General features: G+C 42.6%; 7 protein-coding genes across 7 annotated transcripts; 2 read left to right on the top strand and 5 right to left on the bottom strand.

The window, feature by feature from the left end:
* Positions 1-573: 573 nt before the first annotated feature.
* On the bottom strand, positions 574-1,702 carry LOC127764226 (glycine-rich protein 5-like). The gene has a single exon (XM_052289078.1). The coding sequence runs from the start codon at positions 1,587-1,589 to the stop codon at positions 912-914; it is 678 nt and encodes a 225-aa protein (XP_052145038.1). The 5' UTR covers positions 1,590-1,702; the 3' UTR covers positions 574-911.
* A 697-nt stretch (positions 1,703-2,399) lies between these two features.
* On the bottom strand, positions 2,400-6,194 carry LOC127764643 (uncharacterized). The gene is made up of 9 exons (XM_052289551.1): positions 5,897-6,194; positions 5,461-5,525; positions 5,253-5,301; positions 4,447-4,541; positions 4,207-4,292; positions 4,072-4,131; positions 3,913-3,994; positions 2,974-3,087; positions 2,400-2,871 (listed from the first exon to the last, which is right to left on the bottom strand). Exons 1-9 carry the CDS (start codon positions 6,111-6,113, stop codon positions 2,707-2,709), a joined length of 933 nt encoding a protein of 310 aa, XP_052145511.1. The 5' UTR covers positions 6,114-6,194; the 3' UTR covers positions 2,400-2,706.
* Positions 6,195-8,854: 2,660 nt separating this feature from the next.
* On the top strand, positions 8,855-13,061 carry LOC127763474 (phosphatidate cytidylyltransferase 4, chloroplastic). The gene is made up of 6 exons (XM_052288184.1): positions 8,855-9,410; positions 10,437-10,627; positions 10,901-11,025; positions 11,553-11,686; positions 12,040-12,155; positions 12,601-13,061. Exons 1-6 carry the CDS (start codon positions 8,917-8,919, stop codon positions 12,690-12,692), a joined length of 1,152 nt encoding a protein of 383 aa, XP_052144144.1. The 5' UTR covers positions 8,855-8,916; the 3' UTR covers positions 12,693-13,061.
* A 44-nt stretch (positions 13,062-13,105) lies between these two features.
* On the bottom strand, positions 13,106-15,700 carry LOC127763475 (Golgi SNAP receptor complex member 1-2). The gene is made up of 5 exons (XM_052288185.1): positions 15,234-15,700; positions 15,052-15,141; positions 14,866-14,937; positions 14,287-14,416; positions 13,106-14,095 (listed from the first exon to the last, which is right to left on the bottom strand). Exons 1-5 carry the CDS (start codon positions 15,591-15,593, stop codon positions 13,998-14,000), a joined length of 750 nt encoding a protein of 249 aa, XP_052144145.1. The 5' UTR covers positions 15,594-15,700; the 3' UTR covers positions 13,106-13,997.
* Positions 15,701-16,967: 1,267 nt separating this feature from the next.
* LOC127761767 (uncharacterized) lies at positions 16,968-19,031 on the top strand. Its single transcript, XM_052286097.1, has 5 exons — positions 16,968-17,166; positions 17,269-17,331; positions 18,392-18,470; positions 18,556-18,601; positions 18,693-19,031. Exons 1-5 carry the CDS (start codon positions 17,098-17,100, stop codon positions 18,700-18,702), a joined length of 267 nt encoding a protein of 88 aa, XP_052142057.1. The 5' UTR covers positions 16,968-17,097; the 3' UTR covers positions 18,703-19,031.
* Positions 19,032-19,335: 304 nt separating this feature from the next.
* LOC127761766 (uncharacterized) lies at positions 19,336-20,748 on the bottom strand. Its single transcript, XM_052286096.1, has 4 exons — positions 20,601-20,748; positions 20,271-20,382; positions 20,128-20,188; positions 19,336-19,857 (listed from the first exon to the last, which is right to left on the bottom strand). The coding sequence occupies exons 1-4, from the start codon at positions 20,623-20,625 to the stop codon at positions 19,564-19,566; spliced, it is 492 nt and encodes a 163-aa protein (XP_052142056.1). The 5' UTR covers positions 20,626-20,748; the 3' UTR covers positions 19,336-19,563.
* LOC127761765 (pentatricopeptide repeat-containing protein At2g03880, mitochondrial-like) lies at positions 20,688-23,621 on the bottom strand. Its single transcript, XM_052286095.1, has 2 exons — positions 21,610-23,621; positions 20,688-20,816 (listed from the first exon to the last, which is right to left on the bottom strand). Exon 1 carries the CDS (start codon positions 23,506-23,508, stop codon positions 22,225-22,227), a length of 1,284 nt encoding a protein of 427 aa, XP_052142055.1. The 5' UTR covers positions 23,509-23,621; the 3' UTR covers positions 20,688-20,816; positions 21,610-22,224.
* Positions 23,622-24,560: the final 939 nt, after the last annotated feature.

Raw genomic sequence — 24,560 nt, 5'->3', positions numbered from 1 at the left:
GTGAGGTGTAACTACCTTGTAAATCTGTATAAATATATAATTTACAACAACAACAAAGTTTAAAAAGCATATCAGTGCATCTATGGTATGTCAGAATCAATCACAGCAAAGCGTGTGTGTGCTGATGCCCCGTGAGCACGAATCTTCATGCCAATTCTAAGGCTGAAAAAATTCGACTGTGTTTGTGGGAAAAATCTGTCGCCATAATTATAGCCGATCCGTTATTAAATGATAATAGTTGGAGTGTTGGGGGGGGGGGGGTGAGAGAGAGGGTGGAGGTAAAATAGGAATAAATTCTGATGGAAGTTTATTAATACGACAAGTAGTAATCTAAACAGTGTTGGAAGTGATTGTATTTTTATATATAAATTTACAGCTAATAGATATCTATCTTAATTTCATGCCTGGTTCTTTGCTTAAAGAGAATAATAGCAATATTAATTACATCTCTTGATAAATTAATTTCTGCCAATGCAAATGCTGCTCTTTGATCCACTTTGTATTTGGGCCTCTTCTATATTGGATTTGTTGGATCACCGAACCGTTTGCTTTTAACCAAGGTGAAACGCGTAGGTATATATATATATGCATGGTCCGTCCATGAGTTAGATTTTGTACCAAAACAATCAAAATTTCAAGCTCGTCAGTATGAGGATCCGCCCATGAGTTAGATCTTTATAACATTTACACACATGTAACATGGACAAATTAATATGGAGCGAGAAGGATGAATTAGCAGCCCAAACACACATTTCGTAGTTAATTATCACAAATCGCGAGATTTGCATGTAAATTAAACAACTAAACGCTTGACGTTTAAATTAACCAAACTTTTATTAACAACAAACAATCGACAGCGAGTTTATATATGGATGGAGTAGTGGAGATGGACGCCGCTCGATCGATCGATCTCACGCGTACACCTTGGGTGCCGCGCCGGCGGCGCCCTCGGCGGCGCCGGCGACTTTGGCGGCGGCTCCAACGCCAGCCCCGACGGCGGCGCCAGCACCAACGCCAGCGCCAACCCCGATGGCGGCCTTAGCGCCAGCCCCGACGCCGGCGCCAGCGCCAGCGCCAGCTCCGGCGCCAGCCCCGATGGCGGCCTTAGCGCCAGCCCCGACGGCGGCACCAGCACCAGCGCCAGCGCCAGCGCCAACTCCAGCGCCAGCCCCGATGGCGGCCTTAGCGCCAGCCCCGACGCCGGCGCCAGCACCAGCGCCAGCGCCAGCTCCGGCGCCAACCCCGATGGCAGCCTTAGCGCCAGCTCCGACGCCGGCGCCAGCGCCAGCGCCAGCTCCGGCGCCAACCCCGATGGCAGCCTTAGCGCCAGCCCCGACGGCGGCGCCAGCGCCGGCGCCAGCACCAGCGCCAGCGCCAGCGCCAGCGGCGGGGGCATGGCCGTCCGTGGCGGCGCCGCCGCAAGCCTCCTTGCACATTTTGGTGCAGGCCTCGTCCTTCTTCCCGGAGGCGCAGCGCTCGTAGCAGTCTTCGAAGCAGCCGTACGTGGCCGCCGACGCCACGGGCGACGCCGCCACCACGGCGGCGACGAGGAGCAGCGCCGCCACGACCGTCCTGCTCACCTGCGCCATTGCCGCGAGCTTAATTTAATCAGCTGGATGCTGCTACTGGTGGTGGTCTCTGCGAGCGAGAATTAATCGAAGCGTCGACGACGATCGAATCGATCGCGAGCAAGAAAGATCAATTCGAGCGATCGATGGCGTCGTGGATGCGGTTTATATGTAGGGTGAAACGATGGCAATGGCGCGGTGTGTGAGGCCATGAGAGCTTCGCGGGTGACGTGCGGTGGTAGCGCCTGTCGCGCGCATGCATGCTCCCGTTACTTTCTTGGTGCATTTTCACTCAACGAAACTAGTGTCATTTTAATCGCTAAGGTCTGGCTCTTTTTAAGCTTATATTTATCAGACTATTCGCTCTGAACTTTTAAAAATATCGTTTCTTTTAAACTTTCTTACGCGCGGCATTGCTCAGCTCCAAACCACTTCTTGAAAGCTATTTGTTAAATTTATTTCTTAAAATTTTGAATTTATCACTGTAACTGAGTCAGATACCTTTAAAACTATTTGTTAAATTTATTTCTTAAAATTTTAATTTATCACTATAATAAAGCAGACAATCCAGCTATAATCTAAATCTAACTAGGCCTAAAAACTGGTGAAATGAAATGGAAAAACATTACTCCCTCCGCAGAAAATAAAATAGACAACCAATATTACAAAAACATAGTGATTAGTAGTACTATTTATTTACTACTTCGTAAGTACTCTGTAATTTGAGAAACCATGAATAATTGGCACATGAAGTGCGGAGCTTAGATTTAAAGTAATTTATGTCTTTTCTGTTTATGACAGTCTTGAAGGAACAGCATGAGGTCTGGCAAGTTAACAAATGGTACAGCTTTCGAAGGTATTATTCAAAATTTTCTATCCTGAAATTACAACGGATGGTCTTAGTACAGTTTGCAATCAAAACACGACGATGAATATATATTTCTAAATGATCAAAACAGGTGTGGTACAACCCATGGAAGCATCTTACATAAGTTTTACAATTTCGGTGCCATCAGGAGAAAAAAAAAAACAAGCATTATACTGCTATCAATTGATTTGTCAAACTGCCATTGTGGCGCCACTGACTAGCTGCGATTGTGCCACAAGCTAAAAAACCTTCGATGAGTGGAGGGCAAGATCAGGAGAGTTTCATGTTCTTCAACAGGCTGGTGATGAGTGCCTCCTTCGACGGTGCTCGTTGCTTGTAATCCTTCAATAGTGCCTCTGCAGCCAAGCTCTGCAGTTCTGAGCTTTCCTCTTCCTTATTCCTCCCTTTGGTCAACTGATTGATTGCCGAGCTACACTGTTGATGTTGAAGGTGGTATACATAAGAGGATTAGTATTGGATAACAAAAGGAAGCCAACTGAGATTCTTAGAAGTTGTGGAACAGCACTGATGTCTTACCAAACACACGCCAAAGAGGGCTCTTGTATTCTTGCCTCCAGTCAACTGTATTGTAGATGCATAATATTTTCTAGCTGTTTGAAGGTTTTCCAAACCACCCATTGTATACAGAACCTAGAAAATATAAAGGATTACACACAGTTCATGAGAATTTGAGAAGTACAGAGAGGTGTAGGATGAGATCAATTGAGTTTCCAGCAGAATCATGAGTTGCAGACAGGTTCTAGGCTTGAATTAGTTGCATGTATAGAACACTAAATTTGTGGTGATTTTGCATTCAACAAAAAAAAAAAGCAACAGTAGTAGCATCTCCAAATCAGAAAAGCATGTTAAATAAGTTATTATGTATAAATCAGAAAAAAGCAGCGGTAAATGCGGTAAATTCTCTTGCACCTACTGTATAGATTAAGTAACGTGCATATGGCATACACAACAACTACTAAAACAAGGGAGAAAATTTTCCCCACCAAAATCCCAGAAGACCCCATAAGATCAAGCTCCAACAAATTCTTCCCATCATCACTTTACAACATAACAACAGAACTGGTATAAAAACAGCACAGAGGGGGGGGGGGCAAATTCTAAGATAAACTTTGAATTCATTTCTCAAAAACACCATTTACATTGCCAAACACAACGTCAGTAAAATGTGCAAATAAGTATATCGCTCTGTATGGAATTCTATTGAATCAAGCAACACTGTTTTCATTAGGATGAGCAATAACTTTACTGTGCTTAATTTTAATTAGCCTTTTGATGTTCATTGCCACTGTAAGACTTGGCCAGTTGGCCATTAGTTCATTGAGGAACAAAACAAACTATTACTGCTGCACTCCACATGAAAATGAGAAACTGCATAAGTTGATACAATTTTATTTTGTTTTATTTTTCTTTGAGACTTTGAGAGAATGAGGGATGAGTTTGGCATAGTTCACTTACCTCGGCATAAGCTAGATGATAAAGTGGAACGGTTGGTTGGGCCAATATTAGCTCCTCATAACAAAAGGCAGCTTGTTTATACCTGATACAAGAGGAATAACAAAATTAGCATCATCACATTCTAACAGATGTGAATGAATCGATGATTAAATATCTCACATTTGTAAGGCAACATATGTTTCAGCAAGTTCTCTCCAAGCATCATGATCTGCCATAAATCTAACACACAGGGAAAGTCACTGTATTAGAGGTAAACATATATGGTTAACGCATCAGGTTGATGCAGATACTTACAGTTCCAAATACTTGTTGAGATACTCAACAGCTAATGCCATGTCACCCTGTGCTTTTGCAATAGCAATTTTTCTCTTGTGGACAATCTGAAAGCACACAAGGAAAATATTTAATATGCCCTTGTAAAATTATCATCCCAAGCATTTGAACGGCTTTATATACCAAGGAAATCAAACTCCATCTTGCACATCAGGTTCACAGCATATAAACCAGGATCAGCAGCAGAAATATCAATTATACCTGATCGAACGGATTGTTTTCAAGGATAAGCGCATAGGCCCTTTCAGCATCAGTCCATTCACCCTTTGCTTCAAACAGCAGGGCTTCCAATCGACCTTCATTTGAGGGCAAAGTGTTTAGTACCATATGCAGAAAAATATCCATAAGAATCAGCATCACATGTCTCAGCATATATCAAGTTGCAAACTCATATGAAGTATGGGGGAATTTGATATTAGGTGTATGTGGCATTTATTTGTGCGCACCAGGATTTAGGTAATAGATCATTAGTTAAGAAACATGTAAGATATGACATGTTCAGTTGATAGGCACACTGCCCTCCTACTTTAGATCAAATAATGCCTAGTCTGATAGCATTGCTATAATCCAGCTTACCACATCATCGTTCTATCTTGATATATGGAGTAGTAAGCTAGATACAGGTGTATCTTTTCAAAGAAATCAACATCAGTTCCTGTAAGATTGGTTTAGCATCATATTGTACTATGGTTAAGCAATTCAGTGCAACTCATAATAATCTAGATTAATAGCCCTGACCATTTGCCTCTGTATTTTCTCCTCAAGTTATTGACAGAGTGGCCTATTGTCAACCCTAATTGTAACTTGACATAAATTTATGACACAGGATTGGTGGCATTTTTTTAAGTTCTAGGCCAGATTGTTTTTATATTTAGTTTTTCTCAGCCATATGTAATTTTTATTTCCAGTCTTATCGGATGTGCATCCAAAAGCAAAATATAAGATCTACGTTTGTTGACAAATGATGCTAGTCTAACTATATTATGCTGATCTCTGAAAGAACTTACCAACCCGCATGCTGCCAGGAAACTGCTTGGAAAGCACTCCAATACAATCCTGTAAAGTCATGAAAGAGATCGCTTCATCAGAAATTTGGATAACTAAAGGCCCCAAAAGCGTGAACTGTTTAGTGATTAAATGAAATTGCGTTGAATCAGAGAAACAGGAACTGAGCTCAAAAGGGTGCCACTGCCAGTACAACACGCGCAACCTCACCTTTGCCACATCGAGACGCTGGCAATCCATGGCAGCCACTGCCACCTGCTCATACAGCGTCCACTCTGCATCAAAATAAAGCAATCTCAGTTCACTAGTGAACTAATCGCGAAGGGAGCAATCAGATCCTGCAGCCTTGCAATCCTATTGCAGTAATTCTAACTGTAAAACAGCAGGGGTTTCAGGCAACACACAATTATTATTTTTCTAAAAAAAAAACCTCAATTCTACAGATCCCACAGTACTACAACCGCAATCTAACAATAGGGTTCAAAGTTGGCCATCCAAAACCCCGGCATCGCATCCACAGATGGATCGGGGCGTCGGGAGGAGCAGATCACGAGATCTATCCACCAAATCCATCTACCCACCGAGCGGAATTGCGAGAGATCGGGTAGAGGGGAGGGGAGGGGGGAGGGAGGACATGGCAGGTTACGTTCTGAGGCGAGGCGGGAGCGGGCGGAGGAGTCGTTGAGGAGGGCGAGGCCGAGGCGGAGGACGGGCTCCGGGCGGCGCGCGCGGAGCCTGCGGGCGAGGCAGAGGTACTCCCACGCGCCGCCGCCGCCGTGCCCCGCCTGCTCCTCCAGCCGCAGCAGCCGCGCCCCGTCCTCCGCGGCCGTCGCCGCCGCCGCAGATGCCGCCGCCGCCGCCATACGTGGGGATCGGAGAGTGGAGAGGAGAGGAGAGAAGAGAGAAGAGAGATTGACTCGACTCGGCTCGACCGGACCTGCTTGTGGTTGTGGTTGTGTTTTGTGTTGCCGTTTTTGTGCGGTTTCAGGGTTGATTCGTTATTTCGGTTGCTGCTTTCCATGCTTCGTTCGTGACATGCGCGGTGTTTGGTTCCAAAATAATTTTTCAAACTTTCAACTTTTCCATCACATCGAAACTTTCTTACACACATAAATTTTCAACTTTTCCGTCACATCGTTCCAATTTCAATCAAACTTTTAATTTTAGTGCGAACTAAACACAACCATGGTTTTCTAGTTTACTCTTTGTATCACATATGTGTATTGTTGTTCCTAGTATAGATCATAGTATGATCTACTTTCTTCGCTCTCGAATATAGAGATTCATAATATTAGAATAGAATATGTTTCATCAACCAAAACCTCTTATATTTTAAGACGAATTTATAGTTACAAGATATATGAAGAAAAATATAAGATATCTCGTTTGAAAGTACCATAAACACATATAAATTATTAAATATTTTAATGCACAAAGTGAAAAATTAAAAAGCATAAACATGATACTCCCTCTAGTGATGAATTAGTTGACATTCGTGGCTTGGACCTTTTGAATAAAAATTCTTGATGTTTTAGTCTCGGAATGACTGCACATACGACTGCGTCTGTCCGACATGTGTACAACTGGACATAAGCTTAGGTTTTAACTTATTTTGATTGGGCCCACGTGAATACTTATGAACTTCATGATTGGTTGGTTCAGCGTAGTCGTACGGTTCAGTCAGATGTATATCACTACTTTTTTAAGTCTCCATGTGATCACTTAGCTTGTATTGACATGTATGCATGCAAATCACGTTAACCTGTGCATCGACTCTTGTCCAGCAGCGCAAAAATCATGTGGAAAAAAAAAATCAAATTGTCGTGTCGTTTCCAACGCCACGGTAAAAGCATAGAAAAATAGTAGGTGCCAAGATTTAAATCCAACCTAAATCTTTGAAACTACCGGTCATAACTACCAGGTTAAGTTTATTAGAACCACCGCACTAATATATTTAATGTGAAAATACATAAATAAGCATCCTAATTAATTTTTTTTATGTGAGATAATGTCCAAAACGTCAAAAATTTAGAAATTGGAGGAGTAAATACTTGGAGACGTAGCATGTAAAGTTGAAAATTATGTTTTTAAAGCGGATATGAGGTAAATACTTTAGAGACATTTTAGTTACTAGAATTAACTTATGAGAAAATCGATAGTAACAAGATGATATGGACCACACCAATTCAATTCCCTTTGTTCAAAATAAGTCAAGTTACATAATTCATGTGAATTAATTTAAGACACAGAGAGTACTTAACAAATACCAAGCCGTTTGTAAAACTGGTTTATCATCCAATATAACTACTAACGAGTAATTGTAATAGATCGGACAATATTCACATCAAAACTATCTTTATGTTCTATACATAGATGAGTTTGGGGTAAAAGGATTTGTGCTAAATTGGGAAGCTAAGAGATTTAGGTCTCTCTGGATTAAAGCAATTTCAAAAGAAAACTTGGATGGTTTCAATGCACTATTTGGAGCAAAAGAATATCATTGCTAAAAAAAGAATATATGGAGTTTCTTTCCTACAAAGCACATCTCAACTCTATATGAATTTAGGGGCTCATCGGTTGCCCAAAAATTGATTACAAGTCGAATGGCTTATTAGGGACCTAAAACTTTAACATATGTATCCTTAGCGACTTTAAAACCAATGCTGAAAAAAACTACGCTAAAAATATCTTAAAATCAATTTTAAAATTAATTAAATTAAGTTTTAAAATTGTTTTTCTTTGGTTTTTAGGCAACCGTTGAGACTGTTAAGCATGAGTTCATAACCACACCTCACGTTTTTATTTAATTTTTTTAATTCTCATGCACTTTTTCTTTGCTTTCTCTATATGACATATAGTGGTATCTCTATTATACAAAAGATTATTCTCAAGAATTTCTAGGTTTTTAACCATGTAAATATATACAAAACGGTTGAATTCTAGTGTGTTTGAAACCAATATAAAGCGTGACATTCTATTCTTACATTTTTTACATCGTCATTGAATTCATATTTTTAGGGCCTCTTTGATTTGTATAAATTTTGGAGGATTTCAATCCTATAAGAAAGATTCCAATAAAATGGACAATCATACAAAGATTTTGAATGAAATTTAGTGAGAGCTCAAACCTCTTGAAAAATTTTATTTGAGTCTATCTCTCTCATCTAATTTCTACGGTCGAATCAAACGGTAATTTTTGCATTTTGTAATCATATGTTTTATATTTGCATTCCTATCAGAATCATATTTTTTTTATTCCTCCGTTTTTTTTATTCATGCAACTAAAAGGTATTCTTGCGTCAAAGGATTTCTCATCATTGGGTGAAAAGATATTTCTAACTTGCAAACTTTGTTGCCTTTATGAATACACATGCTCCAATTTACAGTACTTTGCATGTGCTTATTTCGTTTCACAATGTAAATCATTCTAGTACTTTTCACATCTAGATTTATTAACATCAATATAGATGTGAAAAATGCTAGAATAAGTTATATTGTAAAACGGAGGGAGTATTTTTTTAGCACGTTTTAAACACGAAAGTCTTTCTTTTCTTTTATTTTTTTTGTGCCAAGCAAAGCAAACAAGTCCAGCAAAATCCCCTATTGACATCGAACTCTCCGCCTCCCTCCACTACACAACCACCAACACTGCAACCCCCATCTCCCATGGCCGCCGCGGTGGCCACGGCGACGACGCCGGCCGCCGCCCACCTCCACCACCACCACCGCCACCACCGCCTCCCCCTCCTCCCCTCCCAGCCACGTCCCCGCCCCACCCTCCGCCTCCGCCTCCTCATCCCGACACCACCCCCTCTCCGCCGCCTCCTCCGCCGCTCCCCGCTCCTCGCGGCCGCCGCGGTCTCCGCCGATGGAGGAGGCGGCGGGGGCGGCGGCGGGGAGGAGGCGGAGAGGAAGAGGGAGAAGTCGCGGCAGCTTCAGAAGCGTGTGCTCGTGGGCGTCGCCATCGGGGTGGGCGCGGGCGGCGTCGTGGTGGCCGGCGGGTGGGTGTTCGCGGCCGCCGTGGCCGCGGCTGTCCTCGCCGGAGCTCGTGAGTACTTCGGGCTCGTCCGCGGGACCGCCGGCGGGGGAGGCACGCCGCCGCCGCGCTTCGTGTCCCGCGTCTGCTCTGCCATCTGCGCTCTCATGCCTATCCTTACCCTGTAAGCAGGCCTCGCGGTTACACCTACATTGGTTAATTTGGATGAACTGTGTTAGCTAACCATTTGCTTCAATCAATTGGTGTTCAATTCATGTGTAGTTTAGTCAGGATTTGTTGTTTCAAGGTGTCATTCTTAGTGAAAGTAACTTTTAGCCAGTAATCCTGTATGTAACAAGGATAGTGGTACATGAAATTGCTTAGGATCTTTAATTTTGTAAAGGGAAACCTGTTCTGACTAATATAAGAGTTGAAACTGAACTGAATGGTGTCTGTCTCTATTGAATGAATAGAAGACAGGGAGAGTCTAATCAAATAGTGAGGTTTCGGGCTGGGTGTCAATCAGCTATCTGATGGAAATTGGGGATGAATACTGGCCATCATCATAAAGTAAAGGCATTGTTGACTGTTGAGGTTTGTCAACAAGAAGAGATGCACTGGATCTCACTACTTGCTGTTTGGGTGCTCAAACGCCCTAGAATCAATATTGCAAAGGATAGTCCTTAAGCTTCTCTGTTTATCTTGTGGATTGATGTTTCTGAAAAAGATCAATGTAGACTGTATATATGAGAACTTAAGTAACCACCAGGCATCTGTTTTTGAACAGTTGAGGCATGCATCACTTTTGAACAAAATATGGGAGGGGACTGCGAATAGATCTTAATGATGATTCACCTGTTAAAGATTAAAAATCTGAGGGAATTATGTATTGTACTACTTCCTTCATGAGTTTGTTCTCAAATAGATGAAGTTTTAGAATGCACGTAGGAAAATTTGAGACCTTAATTCACTAATATATGAAACATGTCAAGTTTTGACATGTGAAAAAAAAAAACTGAAAATAGCATTAGTAGATTTGTCATGAAAAAACTTATGTGCAATTAATACACATTGGAGATTGTGTCGATATCCTAACTAGAGTAAAAGAAATGGAGGGAGTATTATTTGGTACATGACTATATTTAAGTTGTCATTTTCTGTAAATGTGACAATTTTCTGAACCTGATGTTTCATCTGTCTATTTGCTTAGGTACTATGGGCATATGGATGTTACCGTGACGTTTTCTGCATTCCTTATTGCGATATCATTGTTATTGCAAAGAGGAAATCCTCGTTTTGCACAGCTGACTAGTTCAGTTTTTGGTCTCTTTTATTGTGGCTATCTTCCTTCTTTCTGGGTTAAGCTCCGATCTGGACTAGCTGCTCCTGCCTTAAATACAAGTATGTTGTTCAATCAAGTTTGTTTTGTCCTTTCTTAGTTGAGGTGCCTTCGTTTTATTAATTCCTTTTCTGTCTAGTTTGTTAGCAAATGTAGAAATGGTGTGTCCATCAAATTATATGTTTCTGTTCAATTTATGTTAGTCTTAATTTTTTCAAAAGGTTCATAAAAAGTTGAGCAGCAAAGTTTTTACCAGTTCAAGAGTTTGTACTGTTAAATTTCACTATAGCAAGCGAATAGGATTCCTCTTGCTTATGCAGTATGTGTTTTGCCAGAAATTGCATACAGTTGGCCAATACTTCTTGGTGGGCAAGCTCACTGGACAGTTGGACTTGTAGCAACCTTGATTTCTATTAGTAGCATTATTGCCGCTGATACATCTGCTTTCCTTTGTGGACGGGTATGTTCTTTTCTTCTATAATGTCCAGTTTGATTTCATTTTTTATTTTAGTGTAAAGAAGATATATTATTTTTTTTAAAAAAATATATTATCTTTTGCAATGCCCATGGTAATGTTAGAGTAAGGAACGGTTGTAACCTTGTGCTCTTGTAATTCTTACCCTTGTTTTGTGTGACTACAGTAGATATTTGAGACTTTTGTGACTTGAGGCGTTCCAGTCATCAATCACAGTGCTATTAAGCCATCCAAACTATGCTGAGTGGTATAGTTGGTTCATAATTGATATAGAAAACCACGCTGCTAGAATATTTTAGATCACATATAAACTGCTTGAAGGTTTTTCCTTTTCCTGCTGACAAGCTGCTAGCAGACTCTCACGTTTCTATTATATCTTAATTTTGCTGTCCTTTTGTTGTGTGAACAAGTATTCCTACTGTCTGTATTTTTGCATTCAAGTAGTATATTAAAGAAGTTTTGTACTTTGAATAAGGAAATCGTGTCGTCATGTTATTTATTTTCCATTTCAGGCATTTGGTCGCACTCCTCTTACTGATATAAGCCCTAAGAAGACCTTGGAGGGTGCTTTAGCTGGTCTAACTGGCTGTGTACTGACCACTGTGCTTCTTTCAAGCGTCTTACATTGGCCAAGATCGCTGCTGAGGTGTTGCTAATTTCTGGCTTCTAACTATTATTACAATTTTCTGTAGCAAACATCACATCTCTCCACTGAAACTTCTTGCATACTGGTTTTTCCGAATGCCATTTACTGGTCAATGTAGGCTTTCACCTTTTAGGGTGTATCAGCAGTACCATAATGCGCATTATATTTTGCTTAACATATGAACAACAAACAGCTGCTGCTAGGAGTTCTTTATGGAGATGAACTACATGTGAGCATCGAGTGTTAGTCTGATTGTGTTCAAAACTTTGATAGGTTGTTCACTTGCATGTTCACAAGTAGCAAATATTTCCTTAACACTTGGTTTTGATAACTAACTATTTCACTGATATCAGTGCTACTGCTTACGGAATCTTGATCTTTCTTGGTTCGTTGTTCGGGGATCTTGTCGAGTCTCTGATCAAGCGTGATGCTGGTGTGAAGGACTCTGGATCACTCATTCCTGGCCATGGTAACCTTTGTTAACTCACTGCCTTATTCAATTGTAGTAATGCATCTACATGTGCAATTGATTGTCTTGAGATTTAGGATAAATGTTAAAGGCCTTATTGGATGCATAATTTCATAGTGTCATCTCAAGTTGTCAACTGCATTAATCCATGTAATTATAATTTCTTATAGTTTTTTACTTTTTGTCCAACCCTTCTTTGTCAACTAAGAGATAGATATTGCCTCAACTAACTGAGATCTGACAACAGGAACTTCTATTTTTAACGCACTTTGCCTGCTTTATAGATAATGTCAAACTCATATTGAAAGTTTTACTGTGTATGTTAATCTGTTAACTTTGCTTTCATCCCTGAAGGAGAAATAAATTATATTTCCAGATTTCATGGTTTGTATTTAAAGAATCATCTATAGCTTCTGCATGAACATAACACAAGGCTGCAATGCAGGTGGGATGCTTGACCGAGTAGACAGCTATGTTTTCACAGGGGCACTTTGTTACTCATTCATCAAAGTAGCTTTACCTCTCTTTGGAGTCTGATGCAGCTAGGAGTGCCCTGTTCATGTACTTCTGCCTTCAGCAGTATGTTCGCCAAATGTATGATTGAGCCAAGTCGGCAAGTCCTGCTGAGATGTCGAATACCAGTTTTCATCACTGCAAAAACGTGGCTCTTGCGAAGAGAGTATGATATCTGACTTTGAAGTGAGATAGAACCATAGAATGCGGCTGTTAACTTTGTCAGGATTGAGCTGTTTTTTCCTTGCCATAGGCAACCTGTTACAAATATGTCACTTCTGGTGTAAATAGTTTGTTCTTACAGAGTAAAAAGGAAACACAACTGATTCATTACAAAAATTGTTTAATTGTATTTGGGCGGCTTCTGGGGAAAGAAGGCCTTTTGGGATGAAACTGTACTTGGTCACCATTTTTTCATGCTTCATGCCTTGCATTGTAAAGTGTCAACTATCTGATACCCCTTTTTATCGAATGTCCATGGATCATGCATGCAATTGGATGGAGCGCAATGAGATTGTTACTTAACATTGTCCATAAAGATCGAAAATTCCATTGAGTGCTGCAAGATGGTGAATGTGATATTTGAGAATGCACGATTGCATGCATTGTTAAGTGTCACTATCTGATACCCCTTTTATCTAATGTTCATGCATGCAATTGGATGGAAGATTGTCCATAGAGGTAAAAAAAAAATCCATTGAGCGCTGCAAGATGATGAATGTGATATTTGAGAATGCACTACTGCACGCTATGGTTCTAGATTCCTAGTTTTATTTTGAAGTGAAAACTTGTTGAACTCCAAAGCTTACCAGCACACGTAGCATACTGGTTGCCATCGTGCTATCTAAGGTTGTTAGCATCAAAGTGAAGGTAGATGCGTCAGTAATCTTCACTTCTGATCAGCTGTAAATGTGTAAAGCTGAACATATAACTGAGATTAATAGCAGCCAGCCACTCGGTCGTTGAGAAGAGACGAGAGACTATTTTCCAGCTAAACCTAAGTGCTCAACGGATCAAGTGTTTTAATGGCCATTTTTTTTATCACAAAAAGAGCATCAGCTTGATTGTATCATATTTACTCAGCCAGCCAGACAAGTTACTTTGGAAAGCAAAATTGCTCTGTACTGTACATGTAGGACAGGTTAATCTCCAAATACAAGGTAGGAGTATATATCAAAGGCAAATTGATAAAAGCTGAAGAATCCGATCTCTCATTCCTCCTCTTAGCCTAACAAATGAAACATACTACCAAGTCTTATCGTGTCATCTGGTATCAGCGATTCTGCGCAGAGGGGAAGCCTTCACGGTGAGATTTTCTGGAGACAACCATCATTTCGAAAGCCAGTAAATAATCAAAAAGATGGTGCAGGCCGCGATCACTGCTGAAAGGATGATAGTGTCCTTTGATTTCTTCCTCTTGATGGCACCTGTAGCAAGAATGTGTAAGAAAGGTAGTGGTGTACTAACTACTAACACAAGCTAAAACAAACATGATCATGGAAAGTTGGGATGCAGAAATTTTGGTGAATAATAGAATAGCACATTTAGCACAATGCCAGTTCAGAACAATATGTAAGAAAGGATCAATAAAAATGTAAATTGGGGATTGATACATTACCAAGTAGTCCTCTAATAACAGGGAACTTTTCACCCAACTGCTTGACTTTTCCTTGAACATCCCCAAACAATGCCCTCTGATTGGAAAGGGCTACCCTTGTGCTCTGAGCTTGGCCAATTACCTCATCAATCTGGAAACAAGTCATAGCTGTTACTTAATATATTGTACAGGATGAGCTACCTTTTTTACATTGTTGTGCTAGATAAACCAAAAATCCTCAGAAATGCATACTCGTAATGCTGAAGACAGAAATACCACGATTTCCTTCCTTTTTCCACTCAGACTACCTCAATTATTCTAGTTGTTTTTTCATAACTAATCAAATGGTTGAAAGATGAACTAGCAATGAGAGAGATTAGATAGACCCTCCTCCAAACTTTACACTACATCAAACGCCATTGACAGGCAGATTGTCATGATCATGAGATAACATAAGTCCAGTCCAACTAATGATGAACATGGCATGCCTATAGACATAAATTCTTCTAGCCAATGAACATCTATGCGACTATGCCAACCAGGAAACCATTTGATCAGTGCAAGTGTGCAACAACAACCTTATTTTAGCTCAAGCCATACCTGGTTAATGCTGCCATGAATCGAGGCCCTCTCCCTGAGCAAATGCACCCTCGGTGACATGCCGCCAGTAGCCTAGACAACCACAACGATCAATCAGGCCAGCACAACACGATAGCACATTACATTACAACCATTTTGTGGAGTTAATCAGTTAAACCATTTTGTAGAGGGGTTTGAGGCAAGAACCTTGGACTCAGTAATGTCGTCCCGCACAGAGCTGAGGAGATCGGCGTGCTCCCTGATGGAGCTCAGATTCCCCCTCGTCCTCCTGAACTCCTGTGGCGATCAGTTACAAGCAGTGTGAGGGGGAGGAGAGGTGAGGGAGTTGGGGGGGGGGGGGGGGGGGGGGGGCAGGGGCTAGGGTTTACCTGCGCGAACTCGTGGAGGATGTCGCGGTGGCGGGCGAGCTTCTGCGAGACGGAGGTGGTGGGGGCGGTGGAGGCGGCGCAGCGGCTCATGGCGTCGTTGACGTCCTGCAGCTTGTCGAGCAGCGACTGGATCTCGAACTCCATGGACTTCCAGGAGGAGCGCTCGCTCGGGGAGGAGGCGGCGGAGGCGGAGGCGGCGTCGGCGGCGGAGGAGGAGCGCGCGGCGAGGCGCGCGTAGGAGGAGAGCTTGACGTCGAGGTCACCCTCCAGCTTCCGCGCCTCCCGCCGCAGCTCCTCCCACCCGGACTCCTGCAGCTCCAGCGCCGCCGCCGCCGCCGCGTCCGACGCCGACGGCATCATCGCCGGCGAGATCCGGCCCGATTCGGCTGCGGGATTCCCCTCCTGCTGCTGCTTCCGCGATTCCGCCCGCCTCGCGATCTGAAGAAGAAGAAGAAGAAAAAAAAAGAGAGATGCGAGAGGAGTGGGGAGAAGAGGAGCAGCGCAACTGATACTGAGGTGAGATTCTGCGGAGGCGTAAGGACCGTCCGATCGTGAGGTTGGACAGTTCAGATGGAACATGAGGTATTGGGGATATTTCTATGAGCCCTGTCGGTTGACTTGATAAGGCAAAGCAAAAAACTAAAATTTAAATTTTTTAACTTAATTTTCATTTTGATTTCAAGATATTTTTAATACTGGCTTTTAAGTCGTTCCAAAAAAATATATAAAAGTTTTATTTATAAATTAATTTTTATTTCCTAATAAGCCAAAACGACTCATTAGGAAATATGAGTACCTGATGAGCTATATCATTTGACTACTGATGTTTTGTCAAACTGAAATTTTCTTTTGCAACACCAGCCCATTTCGGTATTTATTTCAAAACAGTATATGCTAGATATAGCAAAATCAAGTTACACGTTAACCTATAAGAGAATGTTTATATTTTTCTAAAAAAACAATTAATATTTTTATTTCTGAATTTACACGGAAGACATAAACACACTCACCTTACACTTATACCCATCTGGTTGTTTCATGACCGGCCGTTAGAATTCCAAACATATACTTAGATATTAAGATAAGTTGTTTGACTATGACACTTAGGAGTTTGGGGTCAACGATGAAATCAACTAATGAATTTGTTACGTTCATCTAACATTACGGTTTATAATTTAAAAGCATTAGAAAAAACCTCATCATCATTAGTAAAGATACTCTTTGCGATAGAGTTATCCTCTAAATTTTAAAACTTGTATCTCATTTAAATACAAGGGATTCTTAGTTTATCTCAGATTAAACTATTCTATTCTAAGTTAAACTAAATCCATAGTAATGGTGAAATTTTTTTACGATATCAAATAAGTATCACTAGATGCATTATAAAATATATTTTTATAGTTTACTTTTTAGGTGGTAGATATCAATACTTTTCTCCATAAAATTTTATTAGATTTAATGTAGTTTAACTTACCGAATTCTTGTATCTTAGTTATGGGACGTGGGGAGTAAAATGTTTTCTACTCACTTTATAGAAAAATCCCAACCTAAAATATGATGTAATTAACAAATTTAGATAAGAGTTATTTATTGTTGCATGATATGTTATATTTTATTTTAGATTAAAATTTTTTTAATAAAGGGAGTAAGTCTTAAAAAATATATAATTTGAAATGGAAAATTACATGGTTACATGAAACTCATGAGTATTCATGATAAAAGCTTGGCTTCTCCATAGCGAAGTACGAACCACACCCAGCTGCTGCAAAAGCCCCTCTCGCAAACAAACTAGGGTTTTTAGGCATCAGCTCGCCGAGGGCAGGAAGGAGAGCGCGCGAGGTCGAAGAGAAGCGACTCCGCCGCCATGGCGTCCACCAAGGTGCAGAGGATTATGACCCAGCCCATCAACCTCATCTTCCGCTTCCTCCAGAGTGTACGCGCCTTACCCTCCTCCCAGTTCTTTCTCCTCTTCCTGTGTCCGTGCTGCTTGTGTGCTTTTCTTGATTTCTCGTTTCGTCTTCTTTCCTCTGAGCAGAAAGCGCGCATCCAGATCTGGCTCTTCGAGCAGAAGGACCTCCGGATTGAGGGCAGAATCATCGTAAGTTCCCTAATCTCCCTTAGCTATGGAAATATTTTTATTGGGGAGAAAGTTTAATCTTGTATGCTAGAAAGAATTTTGCCCTAAGAAGATGATGGGCCTTTGTAAGAGTGGTTTGCTAGAGGTGAAATTTGAGATGTTAAGATAATATTGCCGTCAGGATTGAGGTTTGCTAGAGGTGAAATTTGAGATGTTAGATAATACTGCCGTCAGGATTGAGGTTGTTGCTCATATTGTCATTCACTTAGTTTTGTTGTATTGTATTCCCATATGCGTCTGAAGTAGCTTTTAAACATGAAATCCAGACTTAGCAATAGCGTCTCTTTTTTTTGATTTATTGTTTGTAGTCTTGGACATATCTTGGGTAGGATCTGTGTGGTTTTACGAGTGTGTGTATTTCTTTTTTGGAAGAAGAGCAGGTTTATAGATCTGTAAGTTATTGTCGTTTTGCATTGGAGATAGCGAAGTTAGGCATTTATTTCTTTAGTTTTGTAGTAATAGCGACATACTAGTGACAGCTGCTAGACACTTTCAAGAATCTGTACTGTATTTGCATAAATTCCGATTTCACGAGATTGCCTGAATCCAATAGTTTAATGTATCAGCGAAAACAGAAGTAGCTTTATTATTGAGTGTTTGTTTATGCGATGGGCACATAGAACTGCTATTTTTTATGTGTCCACATGTAACCCTAATTCTTTCACCGCGAAACTTTGCTGATCTGACAACTCGATTTGATAAGAAAATACTGCCAGTTGACCATTTTAATGCTTGATACTGTTATACTAGATATTATATACATAATATAACTTTTCTGTCTAGATGTATGTCAACTCTGTACTTTATGTTGTGTTTATTCACAATATCTCATGGGATAGGACAGATGACAAAACTGTTGAGGATTTAATTCTTCTCACCCGTGAGCTGCTATTCTTTACAACTACTATAATTGTTGTGTCTGTGACCTTGCATGTGCGTGCTAAGGTAGTTTTTCGTATGTTGCTGGTTTATCCTCACTGAATACTGTTGAACAATATAATTACTGCAGCAAGTTTTGTAGGGCTTTGACGAATACATGAATTTGGTCTTGGATGAAGCTGAGGAGATCAACATAAAGAAAGACACTAGGAAATCTCTGGGTAAGGAAATTCTGCACTCTGCTATTATTGTTCTTTGTTCACAACATATTATGAAATCTTTGTAACTTACTTTGATTTGTCTTAGGCCGGATTCTCTTAAAAGGAGACAACATTACATTAATGATGAACACGTAAGTGAAAAGCATAAAAAGTTCCATAAAAAATTCTCTTATTTTTAGCTCAGCCTATACTTATCTATCTGTTCTTCCTGTTTGCTTTCAGGGGAAAGTGATAACAGCTCGCCGTGCCCTCCATTGCAAGAACTACTGATAACCTATCTATCCCAACCTTCTATGAAGTTAGAATTTGAGCATGTAGTAGACTTTTTTTGTTTGTTCATCTAAATCGATTGTAATATACGGTATCAGCGAGAGATGATGAGTTCTGTGAAAGCAAGTGTTTATCCAGGACATGAGTTTGGTTACTATATTAGGTCTGGTTTTGCTCTATAGTTGAGCAAGGTATCAATGTTCTGCCGCTGTTCTGTGACTTTACCCTTTCATTGACATGCACATGTTGGCCAAATATTCCTCTTTTGGGGGACTGATGATTTTGTGTGAATTTGCGGGATACTTCTAAAGAAAAGTTCCAAATCAGTGGAAAGTTTGAGCAAATTCGCTATCCTGGCCATTGCTTGCTTGTCCAGACAGACATTTGTTGATCTTGCAGAACACACTTTGATGAGTTTTTTCTTTAATTTATTGATATGGAAGTTTGCTCGAGAGACAACCTTTGATTCCATGCCTGACTTATACTGCGACTCCAGGCTTAGCAAGTTAGCATATGGTTCATTTTGGAAATATGGTGAACATAAATACAAAAATTATATAATTCACCATGTATGCAACACTCATAGATGATGGCAGCTTGGCAAAGGCGTATTCCGGTGTGTGATATTATTATCAGTATGGGCAATAATAAAGAAGATTATAAAAGAAAATGTATGTTATTTGACGCTGACATTACAGTGCAGCAACATATATGCCCCCCAGATTTGACCGGCATTCATCCACATTTGATCGTCATTCATCCATGTTATTTATAAATTATAACTGCCGACGCAATGTAGACGAAGATGATGAGGATGATGAGATCAGGTGTGTCTGCTCCTCTGCTTCATCTGGACTGCAGTTGCTCCCATGATGGCAGCGAGAGTGAAGAGCGGGACGAAGAGGACGTTGGGGAGGAGGTCCAGCCTCTTCAGCTGCGGGATGCTCTGCCCTGTCCTCTTGAGGACGATGGCTCCCGCCGGCGCCGCCAGCCCGGCCATGATGAAGAGGCTGTCGTCGACCGTCGCCTCCTTGACGTTGGCGCGGATGTATTCCATGAACGTTTTCTTCTTTTCTTGGTCTTCCTTGATCAGTTTCCAAGTATCATCATAGAATTTCTGCAAGTCATAAGTCAAGCACCGTTACGTAGTTCAAATTTGTTTTTTTTTTGGACTAAATTTCTGTTAATCTAGGCCAATTTATTCAGATCGAGGTGTTGCTTGTCGGGAAATGTTTGTGCAAAACTATATCCCCAGTTTAATTTGTCTTTTTTTGGACTGAATTTCTGTAATCTAGGCCAATTAATTCACAGTGAGGTGTCGCTTATTGGGAATGTTTGCGCAAAACTACATCCTCAAGGAGGAAGAAGATTTGAACGATAGGGTTACCTGAATTTTTTCGAGTGATGGGGTATCGAAATCTTGACCAGGTAGCACGGTGTTGAAATCTCTGCAGTAATTTGGGAAGATGAGATAGATAACAACGAACAAGATTGCGCAGACAATAGAAATTTAAGAATGAGGATGCTTACTTGCAGAACTCAACATAGGCAACATGAAAAGCTTCAAAGCTGTCGGTTTTCTTGTCCTTGAAATACTGATCATAAACTTGTCCGGTTGGTATACTGCTCCACCCTGGCAGGCCTGAAAAGAACAACAGCACAAACTAACAATTCAGAACATGAAAGGGAAATAAAAGCTCCAGAATTGCATAATGGTAGCAATATCACACATTCTTATCAATGAGGCCTTCCTGAAGGAAATAAAACAGCTGTGCACAGATCGGTTCAACATACATGTGGCACTTGTCTATCTCAAGAGATAAAAACAAAGAACGAACTGAAAGTATTTACCAAACTTACCGAAGGCACTAAATGCAAGACCCATGATTGTTCCAGCAAAGAGGGCAAAACAGACTGTTTGCTTACAAGATTTATGGAAACCAGTGTGTTTATATAGTTCAGGAGAAGAAAAGGAATGCAAGCTTGGAATGCATTCCTTCCTTTCCTTTTATCTTACTAATGCCTTTTCTGCCCTTCCTCTTTGATTCCTCCCCTGGATTTGAAGCTAGAGTTGGCCTGGCATTGGAGAGGCAGGAATCATTTGAGGGGAAAGTTACCAACTCGGTCTCTGGTTGGGTTTTTGTAATGAGGATCAAGTTTTAATTTTATCTTCTATTGAATGTTATGCACAACCTCTTTTCCAGGTTAGTCAAAATCTGGCCATAACATTTTCCGAAAACATGTTAAGTCGCAACCAGTGGTATTAGGAATTCAGAGCTACTACGTACAAGTTATGGTACTTCAATTTTGTAGTGGCTCTGTGATCACTTTTAGCAATAAGGAGAAATCAAGGCAAAAGGTGACGGTAGGCATGCTTTGCATATGCATACACTTTTGCTTGCATAAGACGAATTGAATAATCATGCTTTAGCTACTAAGAGAGAGATTCCTACTGCTAGTTCTTTGTTTATGTCTTTTGGATATTATCATTTAATGTTCCAAATAAAATAACCCATTACTAAAACCTGCACTAGAAACTGGATACCGAAATTGAGTTAGTTTCTCATACTACACAAATCGACTTTATCAATACATAGAAAATAATAGCCCTTTCAGCACTGCCTAATCTGATGTATTTTAACTGGTCTTGTCTAGGACATCAAACGCGATTGTACTGCATATTTAATTCTTCTTTGTTGGAACGACAACTAGCACTTATGCAGATTTCTGACATGACTCAGTTCTGATTTAGCAGATCATGATCACAATAACAAAGGCCTAACCTGTGAAATTTCAGTGTCATTTCAAAAATAACAGTCACAACATATAGGAAGAACACCATTGAAGAATAAAAAGAAAGCATTCGTACCATGAGAAGTCTAATAAGTTCAAGAATTATTAAGTTCCAGATTTCGAGCACCCGGTGTAATTTTGTCTAGGAGAAACCTGCAAATCAAATCCATAGCACAAGTTTGTCTTGGTGAAAGAGTCAGGAAGAGGAGCCTTTTTTCTTTACAAATCTTTTGATTCATAAGAGAACTTCTGGCACATCGAACACTTTCAATTCGTTTGGTTCATCTCAGCACAGTTATCACTTATCACACTAGGGCATCATGTTCGCATCAGAAGAGTACATGACTGAATGTTAATATCTTTGGATTATTCCGGCGGTTTGTAACCCGCTGGTACACAGATGCTTTCAATTCATTGGAGGCATCATGCGGCAGCAACCACGCTAAGGTTGGATCCAGTCCTGATGTAAAGGTATATATGCATTGTTGAACGAAGATAAATATGAAGTGACCAAGGCAAAGCCACAAGTGGTTTCACTTTCAATTCCTCCAGCAATCTTAAATATGTGACCAAAAAATAGGACTATACTCAAATCTGTTCCGAAAATTACTCAGTTGGCTTTCATAACAAAAGCGAAATTGCCTCCCCTTCCTCCACCCGTACTGGTTTCATGAAGTGATTTTAAGTCATATCAGGAACCAAGCTCAACCCATGTCAATCCAGCATCCTTTTCCAACCCATTGTCCTTCATCAATTCCCGCAGCTGGTCAATCTCCCCCCACAAGCCAGCCCTCGCATACAAATTTGACAACTCAACATAAATGGTGCCATTGTTAGGCTCCAGCTTGATTGCCCTCTGAGCTGCCATTCTCCCGAGCTCAACATTGCCACAATCACAGCAAGCACTGAGCAAAGCCACCCATGTGGAGATGCCAAACTCACCTCCACAGCCTTTGGAGGTCACAATCTCCCAGGCCTTGATCACCATCCCTGCCCGACATAGCATGCTGACCACGCAGCTGTAATGATCTGGTGTCGGTGTCAACCCATAATCTTCATGTATAGACTCAAAATAGTGGAGCCCTTTGACCACCTCCCCAGCATGTTGGCATGCTGAGAGCACAGCCAGAATAGTCAGTTCATCAGGCCGGACCCCTGAAGCCACCATCCGATCATATATCTGGATAACCTCTTTGCACATTCCGTGCCTTCCATATGCGTTCAGCAGCGCCGTCCACAGCACAACATCGATTCCAACAGCATTCATTTGCTGGGCGAGGTCAAACACGCGCTTCGCGTGGCTAACAAGCCCACACTTGGCATACATGTCCACAAGCGCACTGGTCAAGAACACGTCTGACTCCACAGCTCCCACCCTTCTGATCGCATGCCCATGCGCCTGTCCGCCCAAATCAGCATCTGCCAACTCTCCACAAGCTCTCACCACAGCCGTCATCGTGTACCCATCAGCCTTTAATCGAAGTTCCGAAAACCTCCTTGCAAACGCCAACAACGGTGCCCACTTCCCCGCGTTCACGTACCCAGCAAGAACAGCGTTCCCAAAGACGGCATTCCTGACAGGACTTTCGTCGAACAGCCTGCGTGCGTCCAAGAACCTGCCTGACCCGCCGTAGGCCGCGGCGATCGCGCAGGACACGAAGACGCTGCCGAGCCAGCCGGATTTGGCGGCGTGGGCGTGGAGTGGCTCCGCCTCCGGGGCGGAGGCGTGGCGGAGCGCGGAGCACAGGACGTAGGAGTCGAGCGGCCCAGCGGCGGCGGGGCAGCGGTGCGCGAGCGCGAGCGCGGGGAGGACGATGGTGCGGAGGCGCGGGTGCGGGGAGGAGGCGGCGGCGGCGAGGAGGGAGTTGAAGGAGAGGCGCGGCGGGAGACTGGCCGGGGAGGATTTGAGCAGCGCGGTGTGGATGATGGCGGCCGGATTTGGCGCCAAATGAGGTCGCGGCGGCGGCGGCGGCATTCAAGCATGCGCCATTGTATATTGGAGTGGAGTGACGAGTGAATATGTTCAGAATATGCCATCGAATTCGCACCACTTTCAGAATACGCCACCCAATTCGTGCTACTTTCAGAATACGCCATCGGAGCACGAATTTCCTTCGTTCCGTGCCACTCTGTCTCTTCCGTCCGAAGCGCCGTCGTCTTCTCTGCCCGGCGCCGCCGTCGTCAATCCACCACCGCCCGCGCCGACGTCCGTTCGTCGCCAGCATCGTCCATCGTCGTCGGCGTCCATCGTCGACATCCATCATCGGCGTCCATCGTCCATCGTCGTCGACGTCCATTGTCTTCATCCATGGTGTGGCGTGGCCGCGGAGGGAGGGAGTCCACCACCGCCGGCGCCCATCGTCGGCGTCCATCGTACATCATCGTCAGCGTCCATCATCCATCCTCGTCGGCGTCCATCAACCATCGTCCATCCTCGTCAGCGTCCATCGTCGTCGTCCACGGCGTGGCGTGGCCGCGAAGGGCAGGAGTCCGCCACCGCCGGCGCCCATCATCGGCGTCCATCGTCCATCGTCGTCGGCGTCCATCGTCGTTGTCCATGGCGTGGCGTGGCCGCGGAGGGAGGGAGTCCGCCGGCGCCGACGCCAGTGTCAGCCGCGCCGGCGTCCGTCCTCTGTCGCCAGCATCATCATCGGCCACCCCTTCCCCGCCGCTGCAGCCGCTTCACCCGCAGCCGCAGCCGCCGCCGCCGCAAGCACTCATGCGCACTCGCCCCGCTGCTAGCACTCGCGTCGCGCTCGGCCGCTCACCTCCCTCCGCGCCCACGCCACGTCGTGGACGCCGACGCCGACGACGATGGATACCGACGACGATGGACGATGCTGGCGACGAACGGACGTCGGCGTGGGCGGTGGTGGATTGACGACGGCGGCGCCGGGCAGAGAAGACGACGGCGCTTCGGACGGAAGAGACAGAGTGGCACGGAACGAAGGAAATTCGTGCTCCGATGGCGTATTCTGAAAGTAGCACGAATTGGGTGGCGTATCCTGAAAGTGGTGCGAATTCGAT

This window comes from Oryza glaberrima, chromosome 2 (assembly GCF_000147395.1).
Source record: "Oryza glaberrima chromosome 2, OglaRS2, whole genome shotgun sequence".
Classification (NCBI taxonomy): Eukaryota; Viridiplantae; Streptophyta; class Magnoliopsida; order Poales; family Poaceae; genus Oryza; species Oryza glaberrima.
This window is presented reverse-complemented; position numbering and strand designations above follow the sequence as displayed.

Excerpts from the sequence above, each read along its gene's own strand:
- LOC127764226 (XM_052289078.1), bottom strand. The coding sequence starts at position 1,589 with ATGGCGCAGGTGAGCAGGACGGTCGTGGCGGCGCTGCTCCTCGTCGCC.
- LOC127764643 (XM_052289551.1), bottom strand. The coding sequence starts at position 6,113 with ATGGCGGCGGCGGCGGCATCTGCGGCGGCGGCGACGGCCGCGGAGGAC. Across the intron at positions 3,995-4,071 it reads ACATATGTTGCCTTACAAAT|GTATAAACAAGCTGCCTTTT; the intron begins GTGAGATATTTA and ends CTCTTGTATCAG. Across the intron at positions 3,088-3,912 it reads ATCATCTAGCTTATGCCGAG|GTTCTGTATACAATGGGTGG; the intron begins GTAAGTGAACTA and ends TATATTTTCTAG.
- LOC127763474 (XM_052288184.1), top strand. The coding sequence starts at position 8,917 with ATGGCCGCCGCGGTGGCCACGGCGACGACGCCGGCCGCCGCCCACCTC. Across the intron at positions 9,411-10,436 it reads CTCATGCCTATCCTTACCCT|GTACTATGGGCATATGGATG; the intron begins GTAAGCAGGCCT and ends CTATTTGCTTAG. Across the intron at positions 12,156-12,600 it reads ATCACTCATTCCTGGCCATG|GTGGGATGCTTGACCGAGTA; the intron begins GTAACCTTTGTT and ends GCTGCAATGCAG.
- LOC127763475 (XM_052288185.1), bottom strand. The coding sequence starts at position 15,593 with ATGATGCCGTCGGCGTCGGACGCGGCGGCGGCGGCGGCGCTGGAGCTG. Across the intron at positions 14,938-15,051 it reads ACGACATTACTGAGTCCAAG|GCTACTGGCGGCATGTCACC; the intron begins GTTCTTGCCTCA and ends GTGGTTGTCTAG. Across the intron at positions 14,096-14,286 it reads TGTTATTAGAGGACTACTTG|GTGCCATCAAGAGGAAGAAA; the intron begins GTAATGTATCAA and ends TTCTTGCTACAG.
- LOC127761767 (XM_052286097.1), top strand. The coding sequence starts at position 17,098 with ATGGCGTCCACCAAGGTGCAGAGGATTATGACCCAGCCCATCAACCTC. Across the intron at positions 17,332-18,391 it reads GGATTGAGGGCAGAATCATC|GGCTTTGACGAATACATGAA; the intron begins GTAAGTTCCCTA and ends CAAGTTTTGTAG. Across the intron at positions 18,471-18,555 it reads AGACACTAGGAAATCTCTGG|GCCGGATTCTCTTAAAAGGA; the intron begins GTAAGGAAATTC and ends GATTTGTCTTAG.
- LOC127761766 (XM_052286096.1), bottom strand. The coding sequence starts at position 20,625 with ATGGGTCTTGCATTTAGTGCCTTCG. Across the intron at positions 20,189-20,270 it reads GCCTATGTTGAGTTCTGCAA|AGATTTCAACACCGTGCTAC; the intron begins GTAAGCATCCTC and ends AAATTACTGCAG. Across the intron at positions 19,858-20,127 it reads CATCACTCGAAAAAATTCAG|AAATTCTATGATGATACTTG; the intron begins GTAACCCTATCG and ends TATGACTTGCAG.
- LOC127761765 (XM_052286095.1), bottom strand. The coding sequence starts at position 23,508 with ATGCCGCCGCCGCCGCCGCGACCTCATTTGGCGCCAAATCCGGCCGCC.